This window comes from Carcharodon carcharias, chromosome 6 (assembly GCF_017639515.1).
Source record: "Carcharodon carcharias isolate sCarCar2 chromosome 6, sCarCar2.pri, whole genome shotgun sequence".
Taxonomy (NCBI): domain Eukaryota; kingdom Metazoa; phylum Chordata; class Chondrichthyes; order Lamniformes; family Lamnidae; genus Carcharodon; species Carcharodon carcharias.
Genome location: NC_054472.1, coordinates 23,276,557 through 23,298,098, shown reverse-complemented (window position 1 = coordinate 23,298,098; position 21,542 = coordinate 23,276,557). Strand labels below are relative to the sequence as shown.

General features: G+C 40.8%; 1 protein-coding gene across 6 annotated transcripts in view; it reads right to left on the bottom strand.

The window, feature by feature from the left end:
• The window catches only part of ubr5 (ubiquitin protein ligase E3 component n-recognin 5), a 155,367-nt gene that overhangs the window by 28,102 nt on the left and 105,723 nt on the right, over positions 1 to 21,542 (bottom strand). For all 6 annotated transcript variants that reach the window (XM_041189352.1, XM_041189353.1, XM_041189354.1 and 3 more), the window contains 11 exons: positions 21,246 to 21,392; positions 20,100 to 20,218; positions 18,231 to 18,357; positions 18,016 to 18,145; positions 17,462 to 17,622; positions 16,757 to 16,996; positions 16,520 to 16,643; positions 5,431 to 5,542; positions 4,665 to 4,796; positions 3,941 to 4,198; positions 1,901 to 2,169 (listed from right to left, as the gene is read on the bottom strand). In XM_041189352.1, the coding sequence (XP_041045286.1) occupies positions 1,901 to 2,169; positions 3,941 to 4,198; positions 4,665 to 4,796; positions 5,431 to 5,542; positions 16,520 to 16,643; positions 16,757 to 16,996; positions 17,462 to 17,622; positions 18,016 to 18,145; positions 18,231 to 18,357; positions 20,100 to 20,218; positions 21,246 to 21,392 (1,819 nt within the window). The remainder of the gene's footprint in view (positions 1 to 1,900; positions 2,170 to 3,940; positions 4,199 to 4,664; positions 4,797 to 5,430; positions 5,543 to 16,519; positions 16,644 to 16,756; positions 16,997 to 17,461; positions 17,623 to 18,015; positions 18,146 to 18,230; positions 18,358 to 20,099; positions 20,219 to 21,245; positions 21,393 to 21,542) is intronic.

The window sequence follows — 21,542 nt, the reverse complement described above, 5'->3', positions numbered from 1 at the left end:
CAATCACCAGATTGCCACTCCACTCCTTTATACTTAGTCTGGGGCTGCACATTTCTCATCTGAGCTCCTGCTCCAGACCTGGTGGGAAATGTGCAGTGCAGCAGCTCCGGAATCCTTCCAGTGCTGGGCAGCAGTGTCAGGGGAAGTGATGCCACGCCCCCCTTTTAACAGCTCCAGCTGCCGTAAACCAGGTACGTTTAAAGAAGCCAGGCAGAAGGTGCGCGTGTAAGGTAAGTGGGTGAGGGATTAGGGTGGTTGTTGGTGGGAAGAGTCAAGTAATTGTGGGGATTTTTTTGGGGGGGGGGGGGCCGTGCAGAGTAGTCAGGGGGAGTCAGTACCATAGTTACTCAGGAGTTAAAAATGGTTTAATCCTTGTAACGTTTACTAGGTAAACTATCCTGACAAGAGAATCAGAACCATCTGAAATCTCTGATTTAAATTGGAGTGCTGGATGGTTCCAGGTGCAGGGTAAATGCTCATCAGAAGTTTAAACTTCCCAGGCAGTCCTTGCACAAGTACTTCCAGGTGGAACCCCAGCACATCCTCTGGGATATTTCAAACAAACACTTTTCCTCTTTGAGCTTCACTGGAACATTGCTGGAGGCTGAGGACACAGAGGTCAGCATGAAAGCAAGGTGGAGAATTAAAATGACAAGCGACTGGAAGCTCACGCTTGCTGATTAAATGGCTGTTTTCCCTTAAGTGGTCACCCAATCTGCATTTGCTCTCCCCAAAGTAAAGCAGATCACAATGGGAGCAGTGAATACAATATACTAAATTGAAAGTAGTACACAAATTCTTGTTTCACTTGGAAGGAGTGTGTTTGGGACCTTGGACAGTGAGATAGAGGAGATAAAAGGGCAGGTGTTACATGAAAAGGTGCTGTGAAAAGGGAAGGGGGATGGGGTTTTGGGGCAATTAAGGAGGCTATCAAGATGTTGCAGAACAAATGGTTCCTCTGGAATGCTGGAAGAGAATGGGAAGTCAGACACACAGTCTGACAACAGGGATGTAGTAAAGACCAGATAGAGATGGTGGAGAGGTAGAGCTGGCTAGCGTCATTGAATACATGTGTGAGAATTGACCCAATGTCTATGGATGATGCTGCCAAGGAGAAGCAGTTATGAGAAATGAGTGGTGGCAGGGTAAAGACAGATCCTCGAGTTGAGAGTGCGGGAACTACGTCTGGATAAGAAAGAGCGGAACCAAGGAAGGGCAGTTCCGTTAGCTGCATAATATAGGAGAAGCATTGGAAGAGGATGGTGGACCATGTTAACAGCTACAGAGGTTGAGGAGGGATATTACGGTCACAGTTACTGAAAACGCTGCTGACGGCTTTGGCTAAGGTTATTTTGGTGCTGCAGGAAAACTGGAAACCTGATTACAATGATTCAAACTGGAGAGATGGGCACAGTTGGAGATTGGCAGTGGAGGCATATGTATTTAGTCTGAGGGAGAGGTTATTGCATCTGTTTGGAAAGGCAGGGGGACTGTAGTTAAGGAGAGGCAACCATTGCAATGTCAGCTAGCATGGAGGCTAGGGAAGTGGGTCTCCTGGACGAGGTGTGCTCTTCCATTGCATAGATGGATGAAATGGGCAGTCATGGAAGGCACCAGTGTGTAAAATTTCAAAATGTAAATAGTGAAAGAACAGGATAGGAAGACCACAAAATCAAGCAAATGAAACTGAAGAAACCAAATAGAGACAAAGGGGAAACAATGGAATTATGAAAAACAAAACTTTGAGAGAAAAAGAGGAATGCTTCATTAGTAGGTACCTGAAGGTAAGGAATTAAGAAAAAAAGACTATGATTAAGATTTCACAACAAATCATTAAAAGCAAAAATGGCACTGCATATACTTACTATTTCTATTTTATTAGCACTTAAACAGAACAAACCTGCAAGTTCATGGCATCCTGGTAAGTTATTTTCAAGGCAGCTGGTATCTGAGAGTACACCAAGTGGTTATACTTTGGGATTAAACCCATGAGGTCAGAGATCTGCCGTATAACAATACTATAGGCTCTTGCCAGGCTACTTGCTGACGTGAGGTAACTGCTGGAATTGCTGGCCTCCAGAGCTGCAGCTGCTGCAGCTGCACTAGTACTGATTGTAGCACTGCGTCGCAAGGTAGATGGATCAATATAAATTAAGCCTGCTGAGCCACCTGAAATACAGATAAATGATCAAGACCACTGTTAAGATCACAATATATACACCGAATAAAAGTAGGGACATTTTCCCACACCCACATCTCTTTACACACAAGTTAAAGAATTAGAGCCAGTTACAATAAAACAGTTTTCAGTTACAATGGGCTGAATTTCCTGGCGGGCATCAGGTTCCCAACAAAAACAAAAATAAAACTACCTGGAAAAACTCAGCAGGTTTGACAGCATCTGCAGAGAGGAATATAGTTAACATTTCGAGTCCATATGACTCTTCATCAGAACCTGATGAAGAATCATACGGACTCGAAACGTTAACTGTATTCCTCTCCGCAGATGCTGTCAGACCTGCTGAGTTTTTCCAGGTATTTTTATTTTTGTTTTTGTTTCGGATTTCCAGCATCCGCACTTTTTGCTTTCATCAGGTTTCCAACGTTGAGACCATATGGGGATTCCAAACCCACGCAGATTATCAGGGCATCCAGCAACACAACCTTTCAGGAAGTGGGCTTCTAATTGGTTGTTTCCAAGGGCAACTGATGACTTCCCAAGGTGGGGGGGCCCAAAGGGCCTGTAGCAGAGAACACACTGCAGCCCCACCAGGAGAGGCGGGCACTGCTGAGGCAGAATGATGATCATGAACAGGGAGATGCTCTTAACCACCTTCTGTATATTTGAGAATAAAAAGGCCTACGCAGCTAGTAGGGCCATTGCTGTGGAGGGTGAACATCCCCACAGAATTGGTTTTGTCTGCCATCAAAGCCTTTCATCCTGGTGGTTCCTTCATGGGGGCGCAGAGCCTCTGATTCTGATGGCTCCCTGCCTGCTGCTCGGAGGTTGCCTCCAAAGTGCTAATAGGCTTCAATGTTGGGCGGTGGTGGGGGGCACTGCAACTGAGGGAAATGGTTCCCAAATGGGGCCTTCATTGGCTGCTCATCTCCATGGAACAGGCTAGAAACTTTGTTCCCAGCCCACTCCTGGGAAAATCTGCTGGAGGCAGGAAGATATCAGAAGATGTGTCCCAAATGGTTTCCCCTTATTTTCCTGCTCCCCATGGCTCCAAACTAGTTTCCACAGGTCCGGGAAAATTCAGACCTATGTAATCCTAGGGCCTTTTTGAATTTGTTTCGCATGGAAATTTCAAATTAAGCCACAAATAAAAATCTTAAATGATTGATCCCTTTGACATGATGTCATTGGGTTGTCCAAAAAGCCAATCACATCAAAGGGTTGTGGCACAGCCCAAAACAGGAAACTAAAAGCAATAACATAAAACTACTTAATTTTTTTTAAACATGGAGAAAATTAAAGTTTGGGACACACATGGGGTGAAGGAAGAAGCTTAAATATTCTGAAAAGTCTTTCCAATTAATCACTTAAAATCACTCCACAATTCGAAGATTAACTTTTCATGGACAATTCTGCTGTTCATCAAATTTTATTAAGCACAGTTAAAAACCCAGTTACACCTGATTGAAGGTGTAACTTTCAAGGGGTTTCAAAAGCCAATCTGGTGGAGGAAAGTTTAATTGCTCACTGATTGCCACAGTGTAGCCTGCACTGGAGCTCTGAGTAAAAAAAACACAACTTCAAAACTTCTGCACCAATCTGTGCATGCCCACCATCCTGAGGTTGTGGTCTATTCCAAAGGGATAATAACGGCAAACACTGACAATTCACCATCAACTCATCTTGTAAAATTCCACCCCCTTACATTTTAGAAGTTTTCTGAATTTTAAACTCAGCAAGCAATTTTCCATTAGGGCTCACCTGCAGGAGTGCTAGTGCTAGATGGAGTGGTATTAGTCGACCTTTGGTTCTGGGTGCTGCGTACAGCCCATTGCATGGAGCGTGGTGCCTGTGCTGCACTGTTTGCATGAGAACTGCTGGTGGTTCTCTCCAAAGGCTCATCCTGCAAAAATGTATCCTGTTCTTCATCATCACTCTGGCTGCTGCTACTGTCAGAATCACTGGAGTCATTGGATTGAGAGTCATCCTCTGAGAAAAATGCTGGAACACTGCTGGCACCTTGGTAATCAAAAGTTATTGCTTGTTCAGGTTAAAAAGACAAGTAACCATGCTCTGTTAATTAGGCTCAGACTGACAAGAATGCCTTATTTATACTTTGATAAAATTAACTACAATATTCATGTGAAACAGGTACTTTTCAATCTCAGTGAGGATTTCAGAAATTTAGGATTTAGATATGTCAACAACAAAGATGGCAAAAAACAATATACTGCAGAACTTCTGGAGATACCACATTACGCAGATTAAATATGTTTCTGCACATGATGGTGATTGTTACAAAGCAGCATAAACATAAAGCTTGATTAAGATATCCCATTAAAAAGTACCAGAGAGATAATGCACTTCAAGAGTAAATAGCAATCAACCAGTCTCTTCCAAGTGGCCTATTTACCTAGTTAACATTAACAGCAGCTGTTTTACATTTTGAATTTTAGTAATTTAAACACAATTATAATTAAATCACCTGCTTCAGACCCTGCAGTAGCTGCAGTGACAACACTCCTGCGCCCACTGGCATTGTCCTGGTTGCTATGGTTGCTCTCGCTGTCACTTTCAGTCTCTGCTGCCGCCAAGAGATCAAGTTCCATATCACTCCCTAAATTAGTCAAACAAAACAAAATTGCTCAACACAAATCAAGAATGAAGCACAACACAATTATCTTGTTTTTAAGGCTGATTTCCAACCACCATTCTTTTAAAGGCCCTTAACAGAATCAAGTGCATACACAGGTGTAGTTCACCATGAAAGCCAACAGAGGGGCTTGGCCTAAATAGTCAAGTGGTTATGGTACTGGGTTTGTAACCCCAAGATCAAGAGTTCAAATCTCACAATGGCAAAACTATGAAACAATGTAACTTCATCTGAAATCAAGAGTTCAAATCTCACAATGGCAAACTATGAAACAATGTAACTTCATCTGAAACAGATGGAAACAGGTTTACTCAAAAGAGTATCAAGAGTTCAAATCTCACAATGGCAAACTATGAAACAATGAAAGCCAACAGAAATAATTCAAGTAAGCTGAATTAACAGGAATGAATCTCAATTGAATGACATGCAAACAAAACGTCTAAAGCAAATTTCCCAGCAGGGATAACTGGAGTGTATACTGGAGAAGGAACCCTCAATAATTAGAACCTAAAAAAGGTTACACACTTTACAGCGCATTAACAATCAGTACCAGGGCTAGATAGTTATAGCTTGAGAGTATAAAGCACAAGTTCTATACCATCATCATCATGTTCATCATGTTGCCCTTCAGCTTCTGTATTTTCTTCACCCTGTTCTTCTTGCTCATCATGATGATCCTCTTCTCCAGCTACTCCCTCAACCACCTCAACCTAGAACAGTGCAAAACAAATTCTGAAAATCATAGTAATGCTAAAATTTTGCTGTTAGGTCAAGAAGCCATAAAGTCATGATGATCTGCATTCATGTTTTCAGCACCTCCCAATGTGCTTCACAGCTCATGAATTAATTATTCAGTGTAGACACTACCATGTAAGAAAACAAAACAGCCAGTTAACCTCTAATCAAAAAGTAGAATACTGAAGATGCTGGAAATCTGAAGTAAAAACAAAACGTGCTGGAAATGCACAGCAGGTGTGGCAGCATCTGTGGAGAGAAATAGAGTTAACATTTCAGGTCTGTGACCTTTCGTAACCTGCTACGTGTTTCCAGCATTTTCTGACTTTTTCAGCCAGTTAACCTGTTGTAATTGAAGCTGTTGGCTACAGTAGTGTTGCTGAATACATTAGTCACTACATGTCATGTAGCTAATTAGAAATCAGGATGTGGCAAATTATGTCTGAAAGTTAAACCACAAATCAGTAAAAGTTGCCATCATTGGGGCATGTGATCTTAAAAAGTGCACGAATGCCCGTGTACTTCAACTTATTTGTTTGTTGATAAAGTGGTAAGCAAAGAATGTCAGTGTTTTTTGACTATGTGCTATATCACCATTCAGTAACCAAGGAAGGTAATGTTTGTTTGCTAAACATACACATGAAGCACTTTATCTGTTTTGAATGTGTATATACACACACAAGGTATTTTCCACTAAAATTAATAGGCAGATTTTCAAAAAGTTCAAGATTAACCTTAAATAATCAAGGAATATTTAAAATGAAAACAAACTTATTCCATTGTTCTTACAGATAGCTTAAGAAAGCTGAAGCTGTTAAATAGCAGCAATTGCAGAGGCACCAAAGCTCCAGGAGTAGACTTTAACAAAAGCTTTAAGCTATTAATAACTCCGAATTCAGGAGATGAGAGTGAAATCAAGGCCACATTTGACCAAGTGCGGCATCATGGAGCTGTGGCAAAATTGAAGTCAACGGGAATCAGGTGGAAAACTCTCCACTGGTTGGAGTCATACCCAGCACAAAATAAGATGGTTGTGGTTGTTGGAGGTCAATCATCTCAGTCCTGGGACATCACTCCAGGAGTTTCTCAGGGTAATGTCCTAGGCAAAACCATCTTCAGCTGCTTCTTCAATGACCTTCCCTCTGACCTTTATGCAATCATTGAACAACGCCACTATGTTCAGCACCACTCGTGACTCGTCAGACACTGAAGCAGTCCATGTCCAGATGCAGCAAGACCTGGACAATATCCAGGCTTGGGCTGACAAGTAACATTCATGCCACACAAGTGCTGGGCAATGACCATCTCCAACAAGAGAGAATCCAACCATCTCCCCTTAACATTCAATGGCATTACCAACCATATAAGTACTGTGGCTACAAGGACAGATCAGAGGCTGGGAATTCTGTAACAAGAAATTCACCTACCCAAAGCCTCTCCACTATCTACAAGGCACAAGCCAGGAGTGTGATGGAATACTCACCACTTGCCTGGATGAGTGCAGCTCCAACAACACTCAAGCAGTTAACACCAGCTAGGGCAAAGCAGCCCCAAGTGATTGGCACTCCATCCGCCACATTCAAGATCGAGTCCCTCCACCGTCAACGCACAGTGACAGCAGTGTGGATAATCTACAGTATGCGCTGCAGCAACTCACAAAGCTCCTTCAGCAGCACCTTCCAAATCCACAACCTCTAGCACTAAGGAGGACAAGGGCAGCAGATGCACAGGAACACTACCTGCAAGTTCCTCTCCAAGCCACAGACCATCCTGGCTTGGAAATATGTTGCTGTTCCTTCACTGTCACTGGGCCAAAATCCTGGAACTCCCTCCCTAACAGCACTGTGGGGATATCTACACTATATGGACTGCAGCGGTTCAACAAAGCAGCTCCCCACTACCTTCTCAAGGGCAATTAGGGATAGACAATAAATGCTGGCCTAGCCAGCGAGGCCCACATCCCGTGAAAGAATAGATTTGTGGTTAAGAAATTTTGCAAATACAGCCCTAGCCCTAAAACAATTCTCCAAATCCATCAAATTTCTGTATTTGGGTTATTACAAGAATTTATGATAAAGTGTTTTTACTACTTTGCCATGGCTGTCACTTAACACAATTTAATATGTTTCTCACTTAGAATGCTGCTTGCAATTGTCAGGAAAATATAATAAGTTTCATGATGTTATTGGAATTTTTGTAAAATAGAGTAATTATCTATTTTACAAAAATTCCAATATCATGAAAATGTTGTATGTGAGTCAGAGAGTATGTGTGAGTGAGAGAGAGAGAACGAATGAGAGAGAGAGAACGAATGAGAGAGAGAGAACGAATGAGAGAGAGAGAACGAATGAGAGAGAGAGAACGAATGAGAGAGAGAGAACGAATGAGAGAGAGAGAACGAACGAGAGAGAGAGAACGAACGAGAGAGAGAGAACGAACGAGAGAGAGAGAACGAACGAGAGAGAGAGAACGAACGAGAGAGAGAGAACGAACGAGAGAGAGAACGAACGAGAGAGAGAACGAACGAGAGAGAGAACGAACGAGAGAGAGAACGAACGAGAGAGAGAACGAACGAGAGAGAGAGAGAGAGAACGAACGAGAGAGAGAGAGAGAGAACGAACGAGAGAGAGAACACGAATGAGAGAGAGAGAGAGAACACGAGAGAGAGAGAGAGAACACGAATGAGAGAGAGAACACGAATGAGAGAGAGAGAGAGAACGAATGAGAGAGAGAGAGAGAACGAATGAGAGAGAGAGAGAGAACGAATGAGAGAGAGAGAGAACGAATGAGAGAGAGAGAGAACGAATGAGAGAGAGAGAGAACGAATGAGAGAGAGAGAGAACGAATGAGAGAGAGAACGAATGAGAGAGAGAACGAATGAGAGAGAGAACGAATGAGAGAGAGAGAGAGAACGAATGAGAGAGAGAGAGAGAGAGAACGAATGAGAGAGAGAGAGAACGAATGAGAGAGAGAGAGAACGAATGAGAGAGAGAGAGAACGAATGAGAGAGAGAGAGAGAACGAATGAGAGAGAGAGAGAGAACGAATGAGAGAGAACGAATGAGAGAGAGAGAACACGAATGAGAGAGAGAGAGAACACGAATGAGAGAGAGAGAGAACACGAATGAGAGAGAGAGAGAACGAGAGAGAGAGAGAACGAATGAGAGAGAGAGAGAACGAATGAGAGAGAGAGAGAACGAATGAGAGAGAGAGAGAACGAATGAGAGAGAGAGAGAACGAATGAGAGAGAGAGAGAACGAATGAGAGAGAGAGAGAACGAATGAGAGAGAGAGAGAACGAATGAGAGAGAGAGAGAACGAATGAGAGAGAGAGAGAACGAATGAGAGAGAGAGAGAGAGAGAACGAATGAGAGAGAGAGAGAGAACGAATGAGAGAGAGAACAAATGAAAGAGAGAGAGAGAGAACACGAATGAGAGAGAGAGAGAACGAATGAGAGAGAGAACGAATGAGAGAGAGAGAGAACGAATGAGGGAGAGAGAGAGAGAACGAATGAGAGAGAGAGAGAACGAATGAGAGAGAGAACACGAATGAGAGAGAGAGAACACGAATGAGAGAGAGAGAACACGAATGAGAGAGAGAGAACACGAATGAGAGAGAGAGAACACGAATGAGAGAGAGAACGAATGAGAGAGAGAACGAATGAGAGAGAGAACGAATGAGAGAGAGAACGAATGAGAGAGAAAGAGAGAACGAATGAGAGAGAGAGAGAACGAATGAGAGAGAAAACGAATGAGAGAGAGAGAACGGATGAGAGAGAGAGAGAACGGATGAGAGAGAGAGAGAACGGATGAGAGAGAGAGAGAACGGATGAGAGAGAGAGAGAACGGATGAGAGAGAGAGAGAACGGATGAGAGAGAGAGAGAACGGATGAGAGAGAGAGAGAACGGATGAGAGAGAGAGAGAACGGATGAGAGAGAGAGAGAGAACGGATGAGAGAGAGAGAGAACGGATGAGAGAGAGAGAGAACGGATGAGAGAACGAGAGAACGAATGAGAGAGAGAGAGAACGAATGAGAGAGAGAGAGAGAACACGAATGAGAGAGAGAACGAATGAGAGAGAGAGAGAGAGAACACGAATGAGAGAGAGAGAGAACGAATGAGAGAGAGAGAGAACGAATGAGAGAGAGAGAGAGAACGAATGAGAGAGAGAACACGAATGAGAGAGAGAGAGAACGAATGAGAGAGAGAACGAATGAGAGAGAGAGAACGAATGAGAGAGAGAGAACGAATGAGAGAGAGAGAACGAATGAGAGAGAGAGAACGAATGAGAGAGAGCGAGAGAACGAATGAGAGAGAGCGAGAGAACGAATGAGAGAGAGAGAGAACGAATGAGAGAGAGAGAGAGAGAACGAATGAGAGAGAGAGAGAACGAATGAGAGAGAGAACGAATGAGAGAGAGAACGAATGAGAGAGAGAACAAATGAGAGAGAGAACAAATGAGAGAGAGAGAGAACACGAATGAGAGAGAGAGAGAACGAATGAGAGAGAGAGAGAACGAATGAGAGAGAGAGAGAACGAATGAGAGAGAGAGAGAACGAATGAGAGAGAGAGAGAGAACGAATGAGAGAGAGAGAGAGAACGAATGAGAGAGAGAGAGAACGAATGAGAGAGAGAGAGAACGAATGAGAGAGAGAGAGAACGAATGAGAGAGAACGAATGAGAGAGAGAGAACGAATGAGAGTGAGAGAGAGAGAACGAATGAGAGAGAGAGAACGAATGAGAGAGAGAGAACGAATGAGAGAGAGAGAGAACAAATGAGAGAGAGAGAGAGAGAGAGAAAACACGAGTGCGATTGTGAGAGAATGAGACTTAATTGAATTAAAGGCATCTGAAGGCTTTGATGTATAAGATAAGATAGGTTTGAAATGTTAAGTAGGTAGACATAGGTGTAAAGGGAACATTTGCATTTTTAAATAAACCAGTCTAGCTTGAATTCAAAAGAGGGTGTGAAATGTTTCACCTAGCCAGAAGTTAAAAAAGTGTTTATTTCCCCCAAAGATTATTGGTAAAATTGGTACTATGAGAGATTTTTATTATTAGAGAGGTAAAGTCCAAAGACATCGTGAAGTAATGGAAATTTGCATTCAAATGTATAAAGGAGCGAAGGCTGTGTGTAAGGGAAGGCATTCTAAGGTCTAACAAATGTGAAAAGGCGCCAGCATCTAAGCCTCAAGCTGCTGTCTACAAGTAACTGAAAATAAGAAAACTCACTTTGAATTGGATTGTTCAGGGTGTTGTGTTCTTTACCAGGGTCTTTTAAAATCTGTGTGTCTTACTGTTGCCATAACAAAAGTGTAACTGGGAGTTAGAGGATTTAGAAGTTATCACAGTAGTAATTTGTAGATCGATGTATGTACTTAAAATCTTTTCTTCTATTAATAAAGGTTTAATTTAGTTTTGTAAGACACCAATGCAACTCGGTGGTCTTATTACTACTGAATTCAAGGCACGCATCTCGAAATTTATACAAATTGCAAAACAGTTGTGGCAGCTGTCTTTGTGATTTGGGCAGCTCAGCATTTACCATTGGCTGTGCCATAACAAAAGTTGGGGGCTCGTTGCGGGATATATTTGAGACTCCTTGATTGGTTTGAAGTTGGTGAATCTTAAAGCCATGAGTAAGGGAAGCACTTTGAATTCAGCAGCTGGTGTGAGGTTTTTTTTATATATAAAGTGGTGAGACTGCAATATGGCTTTGGCACTTGCTAAGGCTTGTCTGGGAGTTCAAGTTATAACTTTGGCTGGTTCACAAAAGTAAATCAAGTTAATTAGTGGAATTTGCAGATAAATTAAAATTAGGATTACCTGCAGGGGAAAAGAAAGCAGACGTAGTTGAAGGTGTAGTACAGCATTTAAGTTGGAATTGATACCTGACTCTAGTGAATCACAGCTGGAGATAGTGACACTTCAGTTACATCTGAAGAAGCCTGAACTTGAACAAGCAAAGGAAATGAAAAAACTTGAGCTAAAGGCAGCAGAAAAGGGGCAGAGAAAGAAAAAGGAAAAAGAAAGGGCATTTCAAAGAGAACTGGCAGAAAGGCAGGAGAAAGAAAGAAAGCAAGAAAGAGAATTAGAAATGGTGAGATTAGAAAAGGAGGAAAGAGAAAAAAGAGAGAGAGAATTCCAGGCACCAGTAGGTGAGGAAGGACTTATTTCCAGATCCGAACCCAGTGGGGAGATGTTTAAATTTGTACAAGCTCTTCCAAAGTTTGAAGAAGGAGATGTGGAAGCATTCTTTATTTCATTTGAGAAAATAGCTAAACAGATGAAATGGCCACAGGAAAACTGGACGTTGTTGCTACAAGCCAGGTTGGTGGGTAGAGCACATGAGGTTTATGCTTCACTGTCAGAAGAAATGTCAGTGAACTATGTTGTGGTAAAAAAGGCTATTCTGAGTGCATATGAGTTGGTTACAAGCATTAGTGGGTAGAATAAAGGAAACCCAAAGGGTTTTTAAAAAATATATAAAGGGCAAGAGAATAAGTAGGGCCAAATAGGAACCATAGAGGTAATGTGTGCGGGGGCTCAGAAGACATGGGTACAGTCCTCAACGAATACTTTGCATCGGTCTTCACAATGGAAAAGGATAACTCAGGTATAGACATCAGGGTGGAGGACTGTGAAATATTAGAGGAAATTAACTTAGAGAGAAAGGAGGTACTAGTGGGTTTAGAGGCCTTAAAATTGGTAAATCTGCAGGCCAGAATGAGATGTATCCCAGGCTGTTGAAAGAGGCAAGGGAAGAGATATCAAGGGCCCTGGCAGTAATTTTCAAATCCTCTCTGGCCACAGGTGAGCTGTCAGAGGACTGGGGGACTGCTAATGTCCCATTATTAAAAAAAAAGGATGAGACCTTGCATGTCCACAGAAGGTAGCAGGGTAGGTAGATAAGGTGGTTAAGGCGGCATATGGGATACTTGTATTCTATGCCTTGGCTAATAAAGGCAAGAGCAGGGAGGTTATGTTGGAACTGTAGAAAACACTGGTTAGGCCACAACTGGAGTACTGCATGCAGTTCTGGTCACCACATTATAAGAAGGATGTGATTACACTGGAGAGGGTGCAGAGGAGATTTACCGGGATGCTGCCTGGGCTGGAGGATCTGAGCTATGAGGAAAGGTTGGATAGGCTGGGGTTGTTTTCCTTGGAGCAGCGAAAGTTGAGAGGGAATGTGATAGAGATGTATAAGATTATGAGGGGCATAGATAAGGTGGATAGGAAGGCACTTTTTCCATTAGTAGAGGGGTCAATAACCGGGGGCATAGATTTAAGGTAAGAGGTAGAAGGCTAAGAGGGGAGTTGAGGAGAATTTTTTTCACCCACAGGGTGGTGAGAGTCTGGAACTCACTGGCTGAAAGGGTGGTTGAGTCAGAAACTCTTGTAACATTTAAGTAGTATTTTGATATTCACTTGCGTTGCCATAGTCTTCAAGGCTATGGGCCAAGTGCTAGAAAATGGGATTAATGTAGTCAGATCTTTGTTGACCGGTGCAGACTTGATAAACCGAATGGCCTCCTTCTGTGCTATATATGTCAATGAGTCTATGAGAAATATTACAAAGAAAATTGTGGAAGAGTTAACTAAATTTTTTTTTTTACAAGATATGGTTTACCTAAAGAAGTACAATTCAATTGGGGTTCAAATTTCATGTCATAGCTGTTTAAGGAAGTAATGAACAGTTTGGGGATAAAACAATTTACGTCAATAGCTTATCAGCCTGAATCACAAGGGGCTTTAGAAAGATGGCATCAAACTCCAAAAAACTATGGCAAGGACATATAGTCAGGATTATCCACAGGATTGAGATAGGCAAATTCCATTCTTGTTATTTGCTATTAGGGAAGCTCCTAGTGCATTGATTGGTTTTAGCCCTTTTGAACTAGTTTATGACCATGAGGTGAGAGGGCCACTGAGACTGTGTTTATTTTCCCCAAAGATTATTGGTAAAATTGGTACTGAGAGATTTTTATTATTAGAGAGGTAAAGTCCAAAAACATAGTGAAACGATGGGAATTTGCATTTAAAGGAGAAAATATGTATAAAGAAGCAAAGTCTATGTGTAAGGGTAGGAATTCTAAGATCTAACAAGTGTGAAAAGCCTCCAGCATCTACTAAGCCTTGAGCTGCTGTCTACAAAGAACTGAAGTTAAGAAAACTCACTGATTGAATTGTTCAGGGTTTTGTGTTTCTTTGCCTGTGTCTTTTAAAATCTGTGTGTCTTACTGTTGCCTTAACGAAAGTGTTAACTGGGAGTTAGATTAACTAGGGGATTTGGAAGTTATTTTAGTAATTTCTAGATTTATGTACTTTAAATCATTTCTTCTATTAATAAAGGTTTAATTTTAGTTTTATAGGAAACCTACAAGACCCAGTGGTCTTATTACTACTGAATTCAAGGCACGCATCTTGAAATTTATACAAATTGCAAAACAGTTGTGGCAGTTGTTTTAAGTTTCCCTTTGGGATTTGAGCAGTTTAGCATTTATCAGCTGTGCCATAACACAATACTGAAGCAAGAAGTTTTACTTCATCTTGCTGTTACTTTGGCTTTTTATTCCCCCCTTTTCAAAATTTTGCAACGCATGACATGTGAACTCTCCCTCCTTGACCAACTTCAACAAGAAACCTTTGGGAATTATGTGCAAAGTAATATTCAAATAAAACAGCTTATAATTCACTTCCCAAGATATTTTATTTTATTACCTCAACTAAAAATAAAAGTTTCCCAATTAGGAATGAATTATTCATTTAATTTACAATTTGAAAATACAGCAACTCACTCACCCGCTTTTCCAGAACTGCTTCAGCCAATACAGGGTTGCAGGGAGTCGGAACCTATCCCGACAGGCAATGGGAGCCAGGCGGGCCACACCCAGGACGGGATGCCAGTCCATCACAGGGCACACACGCAGACAGACATACATACACTGGGGGACAATTTACCATAGCCAATCCATCTAACCAGCACAGCTTTGCACGGTGGGAGGAAACCCAAACGGAAACAGGGAGGATGTGCAAATTCCATGCAGACAGACACCTGAGGTCAAGGTCAAACCCGGGTCCCTGGAGCTGTGAGGCAGCAGTGCTAACCACTGCGTCACTGTGCTGCGCAGAATACAGTAAATCAATATACAAAAATTATTGTTTATAGCCACTAGGAGCCTGAAATCTCATGGATATCAATAGGTTTTAACGTGATTATTTTAGCTGTATATCAGGTATTGAGGGGCCCAGAAAGTAATCAAAAAAGCAGCAAATTGTGGCTTTAACGATGTTGATTGAGAATTTGTACGAATGGGGTAATCCTATTTACAATGCTTTCATCACACATCATAATGGCCTCATGAATAAGTTGGAAGGTATGTAGCTGTATGGCTAAATTATAGAATTGTTACAGTGCAGGAGGCTGTTTAGCCTATCGTGTCTGCACCGGCTCTTCGAATGACCAATTGACTTAGAGCCATTCTCCTGCCTTCTCCCTGTAATCCTGTACATTCCTTTTTTTTTAGATAACAGCATACTTCAGTTGAACCTGCCTCCATCACACTCGGGCAGTGCATTCCAGACCTTAATCACTTGATGTTGTTTCTTTGGTTCTCGATCCTCTCACGGGTGGAAACAGTTTCTATCTATGTACTCTGTCCAAACCCCTCATGATTTTGAATGCCTCTATCAAATCTCCTCTCAGCCTTCTCTTCTCCAAGAGAACCAGTCCTAACGTCTCCAGTCTATCTTAATAACTGAAGTTTCTCACTACTGATCCATTCTCGTGAATTTTTTTTCTGTAATCTCTGCAATACCTTCACACCTTTCCTAAAGTGCGATGCTCAGAACTGGACACAATAGTTTGGCCTCAAGCAGAACAGAGTCTTATACAAGTTCAACATAACCTCCTTGCTCTTGCACTCAATGCCCCTGTTAATAAAGCCTAGGGTACTGTATGCTTTACTAACTGCTGTCTCACCCTGTCCTGCCAACTTCAATGACTTATTCACATGTACACTCAAGTCCCTCACTCTTGCACCCCCTTTACAGTTGTACCCTTTATTTTATATTGTCTCTCCACGTTCTTCCTACCAAAATGAATCACTTCACATTTCTCTGCATTGAACTTCATCGGTCGGTCACCTGTCTGGCCATTCCACCAACTTGACTTTGACCTTTTGAAGTTCCATACTATCCTCCTCAGTTCGCAATGCTTCCAAATTTTGTATCATTGGCAAATTTTTAAATTGTGCCCTATACACCAAGGTCTAGGTCATTAATGTATATTAGAAAAAGCAAGGGTCCCAACACTGACTCTCAGGGGAACTTCACTATAAACTGTCCTCAAGCTCAAAAAACATCCATTAACCAATACTCTGTTTCCTGTTAGTCAGCCAGTTTCATATCCATGTTGCTACTATCCCTTTTATTCCAAGATCTACAACTTTTCCCACTAGACTGTTATGTGGCACTGCATCAAATGCCTTTTGGAAGTCCAGGTGCACTACATCAACAGCATTGTCCCCATCAACCCTCTGTTACCTCTTCAAAAACCTCCAGCAAGTTTGTTAAACTTGCTAATAAATCTTGTTTTTTTTCCCAGGATATGGTCTCCAGCTCCGAAGACTGTGTACGTGTACGGGATTAGAAATTCCCAGAACCCTCTTATCTCAAAGTGAGTATCTATTATCACCCAGCCTAATTGAAGTCTACATCAAAAATGTGTTGAATGATGTTACAAGGCACAAATTCAAGAGTCTATTTGGGAAATTTTGGATGTTTCTCAGTATAATTTGTTTGAAGTCTCAAACATGATGGGCCTGAACTAAACAAGGTGATAGAAATGGCTCTGAAAATAAAAAAAAATAAAAATCTGCAACATTTGGCAGGGCTTAGTTTACTATACATTCTTATTTGACCAAAAAAATTATGTACCAAATAGGCTTACCTCTTCCACATCCGCTGTCACAATATCATCTTGCTCCTCATCTCTGCCACGAACAGGTTGTGACTGGCTGATGTGTCTCTGTTGAGGATTGCGAATGATGTACGAAGACTGTGACTGGCTAGAACTGCAAAACAGGATGGATTTATTAGAACACAAATTCGTCTCCCTCCAGTTGAAATCACTTAACTGAAAAATCAATAGCTTAATCAACAAAAAAAATGACATTTGTGAAATTACCTGCTGGATTGATCGGAGGACTGCCTTGGAGGAAGCGGCTCTACCGAGAACAATTCTTCACTGCCTTGCATAGCATCTAGGCTGGTGCTTGCCAATGTAAAGGGAGCTGTTGGGCGTGCAATGCCCATTCTAACAGGAACAATGAGCGATTCTGCTACATTACAGAGCTCCTCCACAGCATAGGGTAACAAAGCCTGGAATACCCGCTTGCATTTTCCAATTGGTTGAGGTACAAAATTGCTAAAAGAATGGGAAACAATTGATGAAACAGCAGAAATTTATTAGGTAGCATATACCCTCTGTAAACTCAGTTGTAAAAGATAATCCAACAGTTACTTAAATTTTCTCAAAAACATAAGACTTGTGATACAATTCCTACAACGCAAGTCTTTTACATCAATGAATAACCAAATAAAGGGATACACATTGATTCTACCAGGATAAAATTGTTAGCTTAACAAAATATTAAGGTATAAGTTAGCAGTAAATTGGGCAAGTGGTAAGTAGGCTAGGCCAAATAAACAGACCCTTTAGTGCAGCAAAATTATTGTTACAATGCTTTTTTACCCCCTGAAACGTACATATAACTAGGCAAAAGTTCTAAACACATTTTTGAGAATCGGGTAAATCAGAAGTTGCATAATTTCAAGCTACAAGAGACATGAAAAGGTTATCACTATTTCTGTAGATAAACATTTTCCTTACTTTTTTTTCTTTGATGAAGCCATTTCTACACTAAGTATGACAAACACTCTCGCTACTGAGCGTAGAAATCTCATGGTGACGGAGATGGCTTCTTCTCGGCGCCCTGGAGTATATTTATTCTGTAGCTCCTTCACCAGTGTTCCAAGTAAAGTATCCAAAAGCTTCAAAATATTTTTTTAAAATATTAAGTGCAATACAATGTCTGTCTACACTGTTAATACACACTTGAAAGCACTATGAAGGAAATGCAAGAAAGCAGATCTGTCCATTGATAAGGTGACATTTAACAGAATTTGATACAACAAAGCAGTTTACATCACCACCCAGGAGTACCCTAATCAGCAGAATTTTCCAAAGTCAAAAATATAGTACCCCAATATACTTGTGTATAAAAGTACCCCATATATAACCCCAATTAAACATATGGCACAAAGTTAATTGAGCTCATCTTGAGTGAACGTTATTACACTGTTGCTCTAAAATTAATTAACCTACAGCTACCTGTCCTGTGCTAAATACTGTACACACTGCTAGACCTTCAAAGAGATGCTTACCAAAATGTCAGCTGTACACTTTACAATGAGACAGTGTGTAAAACAGTCTAGCCGGATTGTACCACTTTGTTGAGATAGGTATACCTGCTCTTCTGGCAGTAGATGAGCTATCCGACTGCTTGCACTAAGCCTAAAAAATAGTAAAAGAAAATCTTTTTTTCTTTGCTTTCACACTGTATACGATGCACTAACAAGTAACTTGTGTAACTACTTACGGGTCCTTGCTTTCCTGTGATCCAAACATTATCATAGATTTCAATGCATTCCAGTCCTGAAGGACACGCTCCAAAGCCAATTGGGCAAATCTAGGAGGCTCCAAATCATGATCAGGCATATCAGAATCTGAGGGGGTAATAGAGCAAATGTAATGTAATGGATTTTACATTGCTATTAGTAATACACGTCCACTCACAACCAATAAAACCCGACTAATGGGCAGTAATACGCTAGTCACGTAGACAGTCACAAAGTTTGAGCTGGTTGCACGGCTTCAACCATGTACTCAAATCATAAAAGCAGAAGCAGCACAGAATTAAAATTTGGTCCAATGTTGACACTGCACCATCACTCAAAATAATCAAATATTAACATTTATTTTAAGTGGTGGCTTTTTGGACTACATCCATACAAGCTACTTAAAATTTGATAGCTGAAGTAAGTTGATACCGAATTCCTGTCCTCTGTTTCAAAAGTAATTGAGAGAATTCTGCAGCTGTGACATTAAAAGCAAGCATTTGTGCAGATCGATGTTACAGAACACTTCCAAGTAGCAGCAGTGTTCAACTGTTCCCTTTACTTGACAATATCATATCACAACTCCATTGAGCTTTCATGTGCACCAGGGAGAACGAATACAACAATTGACATTTTTACTTGGATACCGTACAGATATAGTGGCAGATTTATTTACATAAGACCAACATCCAGAGAGAGAGGAGAATGCAAAGGCAACAATTCCACATCTAAATTTAATGTCTTTCCAGCTCTCTGATCCTTCTTTTAAAGGCCTTTAACCCTTCAAAATCCACCTGAGCAAGTTTTTTTTCATCCTTCCTATTTTGTTGCACTATAGCTTGGCAACTATTTTTGCTTGATTATGCATCTCAAGTGTGTGGGCCCATGAGAGTCTGCCTGGCAATTTTCCTGGAAGAACTAGAAGTGCTGAGCAGCTAAGAACCTGCTTTCTGAATATACATCTTAAAGTAGGTAGAGGCACGCAACGAACAACCTGAGTGGTACACTGCACTACTTAATAATGCAGGATGTTAAATTGTGTGGGCACAGCAGCATTAACATGGACCTGCTTGCAGGGGAATGATAATTGGAATGTAAAGCAAGTATAACGTTTAAAATGAGACCAAAAGATGCAATTTTTGAGGAAGTAGAAACAAATGTAAATTTCTTTTCTGCTCTTGCTCTATTCTGTAGCTTTGTTTGCAAGTTGATAATTCAGAATTACATATCCAACAGTGGTTGAAAAGGCATTTCCAAAGCTTTAGAAGGTAGCTGGAAATTGGTAGCGAATGTTACTTAGGTTGCAGATAATTATTATTTACTGACAATTAGTTGTTTATTTGCATATGTAATTATCATATCAGACAGTACTGGATTATCTGGTTAGAAATACCTCCCAAATGGAAATGAAGGAACATGAGTGCCAGTTAGCTTCATGGAGATAGTCAACTAGTTTCCGCCAAATTTAAACAGCTTCAAAAGCAACAATTTCTCCATGAAGAAACTTCCCTCAATGCTAAGGTAAAATCTGAGCAGTGCAAAGAATAATTTATATTGACAAGAGTTTTTTTTTATTTTACCTCCCCTTCTACTTTATGACAACCTAAGATGATGTAAATGAGATCTTTTACCAAATTTTCAAATGGAATCTAGAATAGTTATCTACAAACCCAAACTAGAAAAAAACTTTAACCTGCTCACTGGATCTTTGTGACTTTTAACTTCATACATTTAATCTCCAGAATTTTATATGCAGTACAAGCAGCTCTCAAAGCACCGAGAGAAGACCACAGAAATTTCACACATTTGTACTTCAATTCTCAAAGAAGTGGCCCATAAATTGTACAAACCATCAACATTTGCAGTTTTGCGGTTTCTATCCTCCCTTATCCGAGGTGGCCGATACTGGCAGTGTTCCACAGTTTGCCTAGCAACTGTCTGCACTAAAAAGAGCAACAGGTGTTCACCCCTGAAAAGATTTAAACATAGATGAAAAAATTGTGAAATGTAGAAGAGACATGCATATGATGTGGCAGCAATCTTTTAGTGCACCAATTTGAAAAAAACTGGTGATAAGGCGGCTGCCACAGCATTACTTTAAGAGGAAGGGTTAATAGAGTTAGTTGTACTTTTCTTTATGTTCTTTTCATCTGTTAATCTTTAGTCCAGACTTGTCATTCACAAAACTATGTTTAAAGGCTTTGCCCCACAGTTGTGAAGAAAGTACACACGATTTTGTGTTTAAAGGAACTATGTTAGTGGAATTTACTGCTCAATTCACCATCTGATAATTGTGTGTCCTTCAGACCAGTAGCAACCGTGCTTCATAATTATTTCATCAGGACTAGAATTTAAGTTACTGAGCTGCTAGCATCTACATCAGAGTGGACCAATGACTACACAAGAGTCAAAAGGCTCAGGTTTGTTAGCTCTGCAAGTTCTAGAGAATCCAGACACACTTTCCCTAAGCCAATTAAAAGTTTGGATTGCATTTACAACTGGTCTCATGCTGTGCTTGATGCTATAGTTCTTACAGGAAACAAAATTAGGGATCCCTGTGGAACACCAACATTCTTGCTATAAGAATCATCTTCCAGCAAATCATTCAACCCTTATTTGAAGCTTCACAATTCTGGACATCATGCAAAAGCATGCAAAATAAAAACAGTGAGCAAGTTCCTGACATACAATCTTTAAAGCTAAAAGCCAGAGTTAAAAGGTGATTTAATCAGCAAAGATAATCCGGAGGTTAGATCTTGGCTGATCGATATAGCAATGCATAACACCTCACTCAAACAAAAAGTTGTATCTTCCATACTTCAGATGATTCCAAGATCATAAATACAAATCTGATTTTTCTGCTAGCACCCATGATGTAGCTCAATTACACAAATTATTGCAAATACTATGATGTAGCTCATTACACAAATTCTATTCTTAGTAATTTCTGCCACTTGGTTTAGATCTAGTTGTATTGCTTCCTTCTAAATACTTACCTGCTATTTGGCAAAGTCACAAGATTGGTCGTGGTAAGAAGCCTATAGAGCAAATCAAGACGAGCAGATTTCTGTCCTGCAATCAATGTTTTACATTTGCACTTCTCCCAGCAGTCACAATATGCAGTAGGAGACGTCCTTTTCAGCCTGAAGAGAGTTCCACATAACAAATTTATAGGATTTTATGTTCGAGTGATTCTGAATCCTAGAAAAGCACTAAACTGGTGGTACAAATGATCAATCTGAAAGAAGTTGTTTAGCAAGTCTGCAGATATTACTGCCAAAGACAAAGTTAGC